Source organism: Betta splendens, chromosome 13, assembly GCF_900634795.4.
Source record: "Betta splendens chromosome 13, fBetSpl5.4, whole genome shotgun sequence".
In the NCBI taxonomy this organism is placed as follows: Eukaryota; Metazoa; Chordata; class Actinopteri; order Anabantiformes; family Osphronemidae; genus Betta; species Betta splendens.
Window position 1 is genome coordinate 20,084,314 of NC_040893.2, and position 5,968 is coordinate 20,090,281.

General features: G+C 45.6%; 1 protein-coding gene across 1 annotated transcript; it reads right to left on the reverse strand.

Annotated features, from left to right (window-relative positions):
- Positions 1–1,517: 1,517 nt before the first annotated feature.
- sst1.2 (somatostatin 1, tandem duplicate 2) lies at positions 1,518–3,105 on the reverse strand. The gene is given in 5 exon segments (XM_029171512.3): positions 1,518–1,614; positions 1,729–1,843; positions 1,845–1,945; positions 2,713–2,867; positions 2,952–3,105. Coding segments are annotated over 3 exon segments (357 nt in total). The 5' UTR covers positions 2,866–2,867; positions 2,952–3,105; the 3' UTR covers positions 1,518–1,614; positions 1,729–1,740.
- Between the last annotated feature and the right edge of the window lie 2,863 nt (positions 3,106–5,968).

The window sequence follows — 5,968 nt, forward strand, 5'->3', positions numbered from 1 at the left end:
TCCATCCTTGCTTCGCCTCCTTCTCCTCCTCATGTTTTTTGTTTCTTGCCTCCTCCGTCTTCTCTTCTCTTCTCTTCTCTTCTCTTCTCTTCTCTTCTCTTCTCTTCTCTTCTCTTCTCTTCTCTTCTCTTCTCTTCTCTTCTCTTTTCTTCTCTTCTTATCTTCTTCTCTCTTTCTACGTCTTCCTTTCTTCGTCCTTATCTCCTCTCTTCCTTTCTCCTCTGATCAGCAGTCTTTAACTCGTTCTCAGGGGGACGTTTTCTTTGTGCCTGTGTCCATCAGTTTCCCAGAATCCGCTGGGTCTCTGCAGGCCGGTGACATGGCGTGTGCTGACCTGCTAATCATGTGGACAGGGTGAATGAGTGTGAGCTGTGTGTGCGTTTGACGGACAGCTCACTGATTAGTCCGGACTGACAGATCCATTCACTTCCAGCCGTGAGCCTGATTGGTCGACCCGCGGCGAAGCGTTTTATTGGACAGCTTCTCGGCCGGAGTCGAGGTGACGCAGAACCTCCCGCTGCCTGCACTCGGCTCGACCTTTGATCCCATTAAAGGAGCGTTTTGCTCATATTTACTTGCTCATTATCTTAGAGACAAACGTCCTCTGACTGATGAGAGCAGTGAAACTGGACCTCAGCTGGAGGGAAAAGCGTGTGACACTGAATACAACATATTAATTCACATCTGTCACAGCGGTTGGTTAGCATCAAATGCTACTGCCAATGGTTAGCATTGGGGGTGACCGCTAACGATTAGCATTGTTCTATTCTGCTCCTCTTCCTCCTTCTTACACAATACAGAATGTAACATTGGTTTGGTGGGATGCCATTACCCAGAATGCATTGCAAAGTCCACCACAGTGACAGCCCACTAAAAGTTTCTTTACATTTTTATGAACTACATTTAGAATGACAACAGCATGTTGTGTGAATTGTAGGTGACATTTGCATTTCTCACACTAACAGTACAGCAGGTTGGTTTTAGGAACCACCAGTGAAAACGAATCACAAACCTGTGGATCCAATGAGGATCAGAGGCACAGAACCAGGTTTATACACGTTGGGTGCTGCAGAGCTGCTCTCAAGCACTAACATCAGATCATCGTTAGAGAAGAAGCTCATCTCAATAGTCACATTTAGTCTGTGTCGATATTTACTGGACACACACAGACACACACGCTGAGCTGTGGTTAATGTGGTCAGTCAATATTTGTGTGTACCGTCCATTAAATGTTCATCAAAGCGACTCTGTTCAAACACTGGAGGGCTGCTGCTGTTTCCACCCAGCTGGATACTACTACAGTACTTCTAGTCCTTTTTCTTACTTCTACCACCTCTCATACACCCAGTGCTCCCAGTAATGCATACGGGACACCTTTAATTATTCTCTCCTTGTTATCTGACAATAAGTGATCTGTAATGTACTGTAATGTAAATAATCCATAATCAGTAATCAGTAAACCAATAATAATAATTTTAACCTGAACATTTGTCAGAATAAATGGAGGCAGAGCCACATTTGACTGATTTCGCTTTTTATTTGATAATTACGTTAATTATTCAGGTACCCTGCAGACAGACAGCTGATTGGTCCGTTCAGGTGACGTCAGGTGATCTGGGTGAGATCCAGTCAAGGTGTGGATTCAGGTGGGAACAAATAAGCAAACAGGTAGATAGTAATGCTTTAAACACAACATATGTGGGTGGTCTTGAACTGGTGTTCAGGTACCTGGCCAGAGCTTTAGCAGGAAGTGAAACCTTTCCAGTAGAAGTTCTTGCAGCCAGACTTGCGCTCACGGGCCGGCAAGTTGTTAGGGGGGTCCACAGACCGCTCCAGGTTCACCCCCCCCCGTTGCCATGGAAACAATGGCAGCTTCCCTCTGGGCGTCGGCCTCTGGCAGAGCCATCTGAGCCAGCAGTTCGTCCACCGCACGTTTACTCCATTCCTGAAAAAAACAACATCCACACAGAATCAGCGAGAGGAGCCAGGGACCAGGAACCTCGGTTCTGCCCGACTCCATCAGCACTTTGAAACCCATTCATTCTATTTCACATCACTTCAGTTCAGTTTTTATAGTGCCAATTCACTAAAAAATCCTCTCAATGCATGAAGTGGGTTTAGACCTCAGATCAATAAACGAGTCAATAACATGTGTAGCTGTAGCACATGATCATCCTCAGCAGCCAGCGTCTCAACACCAACCTGACTCCGTCCTCCCCATCATTCTGAACAGGATGTGCCATTGGACTCTGGAGGAGGATGTGAGCCAAGCTGACTTCCATCCTGGACGACACCTCTGAGCATCAGACTCAGGTGGAAGCAACATTAGCTTTAATTCCCTCAGCTATTACTAGTTTAACCTCACTAATACATGTGTGTGTCTTATTTTCATTTGAATTCTGTCCACTTCAAATATTTTTTGGTTTCCTGTACATTTGTGAAAGCATTTGTTATACTCTTGCACACAGTCTTGATTCTTCTTATTTTAGCATCCTCTGCTCTTTAGAGGACCTGTCACCTCCACTTCAGTGTGGAGTCAAATGAACGGCTAAGAATGTGACGTTGATCCTGTCACAGTGAAGAAGCTGTTGGACAAACTTTACATTTAGACGTCATCACTGTCTCGAAAGATAAAATGCGAAACCCTATGAGTCAAATCACAGAACTTTTGTGGGCAGAGGCAGCGTTCTCATTGGCTGCTGAATATCTCACCTGGGAGAGGAGTCCAGCACTCCGAGCTCTTTGCAGCTCCAGGTCCAGGTCCTGGTACTGGTCCTGGTCTCTGTCGGGCTGGGAGGAAACACCCGGGCTGCACAGGGCGAAGGCCACAAGGACCAATATAGTGGGACAACGTGCACGCTGCATACCTGCCAAAATACGGGGCGAGAAAGATGTGGTTCCCACCGGAAACATGAGGCAGAGGCAAAGGGGAAGTAAGGAGAGGGTCCTACTGTCTGCTGCTCTGGTCCCTCAGCTGCTCGGGTCCTGGTTCTGGGCTCGTCTCGGACTGGGTCCCACGGAGCTGGCCTTTTCAAGCCAGAATCCCCTCCTCCTGCAGGTCACATGCTGTGGCACATTGATTGGCAGGTGGTGGGAACCGAGGCGATGAAAGAACGCTGCCATTCAAGTTAAACAAACGTCCATTAGCCCTTATTGACTTTAAATGGAGTCGGAGCGCGTAAAACAATAAAACTATCAGCAGCCCGACGTCAGGCTGGAGAGCAACGGAATTAACGGAGCGTTCAGAGGATTAGCAGCCTTCATTAGCACTCGCTGATATCTCCATTAACAAAGAGGCAGCAGCAGAGTCGCCCACTCCACATTCAGTCAGAACAAACACCACCAGTATGCTTGGAAGTTCTGCTGCCCAGAAAACACGAACCGTGGGCCGTGACTCAGTCCATCAGAGGACCTGTCACGAGTACGAGTATGTGCTGTGACTGGAGGCTCACAGGCAACATGCTGCTCCTCTAATAATAATAATGATGATAATAATAATAATAATAATAATAATAATAATAATAATAATAATAATAATAATAATAATAATAATAATAATAATAATAATGATAAGAGTATGAGCTGGACTGAGGTCACAGGGTGTCACTCTCATTGCTCTGGCAGGTTCCTGCAGGAACTGGTAGTAGAACTCCACCAGCAGCACCATGCCGGTCGTCCATGGTGCCAGAACCACAACTTACTGCTCCTAATGTCCTTAATGAGCTCAGATGTTTAATCTTTTGTCTTAACTTTAAGACCACATTCTCAGTTCCTTATGCTCCCAGCAGAACGCTTCGTTCTCAGAGCGCTGGGCTACTTGTGGTTTCTAGAGTGTTTAAATGTAGAACGTGAGGCAGAGCTTTTAGCTCCAAGCTCCTCTCCTCTGGAACCAGCTCCCTCTTCAGGTTCGAGAAGCTGACACACTCTCCACCTTTAAGATTAGGCTTAAAACCTTCCTTTTGATAAAGCTTATAGTTAGAGATGATTCAGGTCACTGGCAATGATTGTTAGTCACAGGAACCATCTCTTAGTTAAGCTGCAATAGACATAGACTGCTGGGGGACTTAATTATACACTGAACTCCTCTGTTTCCTTCTACCTCTTCTGTCCAATAACCTCCCATCATTGTCCCATGTTAACTAACCTTCTCTCTCTCTCCAGTAGTTGTGCTTCTCTCCCTCTTTCTCTCTCCCCCCACTCTCCCTCCCTCTCTGTCCTCACCTACAGGTGTCATAGGACTCAAAGTTTGGTGTCTGTGATGGGCAGCTGTGGATCCAACCATCCTGCCTGTGCTCTGTTGTTGCTTGTTGTTGTTGCTGTGCTTTTCTCTCTCTCTATCCTCTCCCCAAACCGGTCGAGGCAGATGGCCGCCCACATCCAGCCTGGTTCTGCTGGAGGTTTCTTCCTCGTTAGAGAGGGAGTTTTCCTCTCCACTGTTTCTGTCTAATTGTAATAAAGGCTTGTATGTGGGATCTCTTGGGTTTAGTTGTGTAAGGTCTTAAACCCTATCTTGTAAGTGCCTTGAGATAAGCTTGTTGTGATTTGGTGCTATATAAATATAATTGAATTGTTCAGTAAAATCCAGTCTATAAGCATAAACAATAAAGCCAGACTAGAAAAAAAGGATTTCTATTGATAGTTTGAATCTATATTAAATGTCTCTATTTATTTGAAATTATGTTATCAATTACCTCGTGTCTAACACATTCAACCAACAGACAGGAGAATAACTGAGGTATTACAGTAGTTGTGTCTGCTGTGTCATCAGCTGATGACCAGCATCAGAGGAAATTAAAAACTCAGATCTGCATTTTAGCGTTTCCACTCTGTGGAGCCTTTAAAACCTGAGAGTCTGAGCCTGATGAACACAAACGCTCAACGCTGAAAGTTCCCTCAGAGTCTGAGCACCGTCCTGTAGAGGGACAGACCGCTCAGAAAATCAGTTTACTGAAACATACTGTACTGTAGTAACAGATGCCAGAGAGCAGAGCCAGGCTGACGGAGAGAGATTAGAACAACAACAGGCAGGTTGACTGAGACGTGATGATACTGAGGGAAATGACTACAGGACAAGAGACAGCACAAATCTGGGACATGTGAGCTGCTCCTCTTCCTTAGCTTTTTACCATTTTCCCGTTTCTCTCCTCGACGACGTCACACAAACGGAGGCATTTTAAAGCTCTCAAAGATTCTGTTTCCTCTGAGTAGGTAGTCGTCCATCATCCTCATCTTCACCGCACCACACTAATAAAGAGCACATTAGCAGCTGGTTGCTGTGGCAACGCATTAACAGCAAGCTCTCATCGCTAAGGAGCTGCTGGCATGAACATGAACACACACACATTGACATAATGCATCTAGAGCTCCGTCACCCTCACCATGACAGGATCAACTAGAACCAAAACCCAGCCAACTTGAGGCTCTCCTTCACCCTCATGACAGGGCAATACACCTTCCTTGGGTGGGAGGATTTTGGTTGTGATTAAATGAGACACACAGTCCCTGAAGTTCTTCAACAGAACACTTTTAGAGCTGGTCAGCTCTTCAACCTTTTGTTTTGGTGCTTTTATGATGCCATCCTCAGCATCCAACCTGTGCTCAGGCCCACGGTGGAGTCATATCATACAGTAGCTGAGGAGTGTGGAGCCACAGCACATAATAGGTTTAAAAATGCTCACTTTAGCTGGTTGTCTCAGGTGGCAGAATTAGCCTTAATAACAGACCAGAGTCTTTCAAGTTTTAGTTCTGCACCCATTGAAACCCAATGCTAACGAGTTTACAGTTGGCATATTTAGCCAAGGGCTAAACAGAACTCTAACAGATGAGTCTGACACAAACAGTACCTTCATCCTGATCCGTAAAATGATAAAAAAATGAACTCTTCTTGAGTGGAACATGGATATGACAGTCATCTGCATAGCAGCGGAAAGAAAGGCCACGTCTTCAAGCATAGAACCACACATTCACC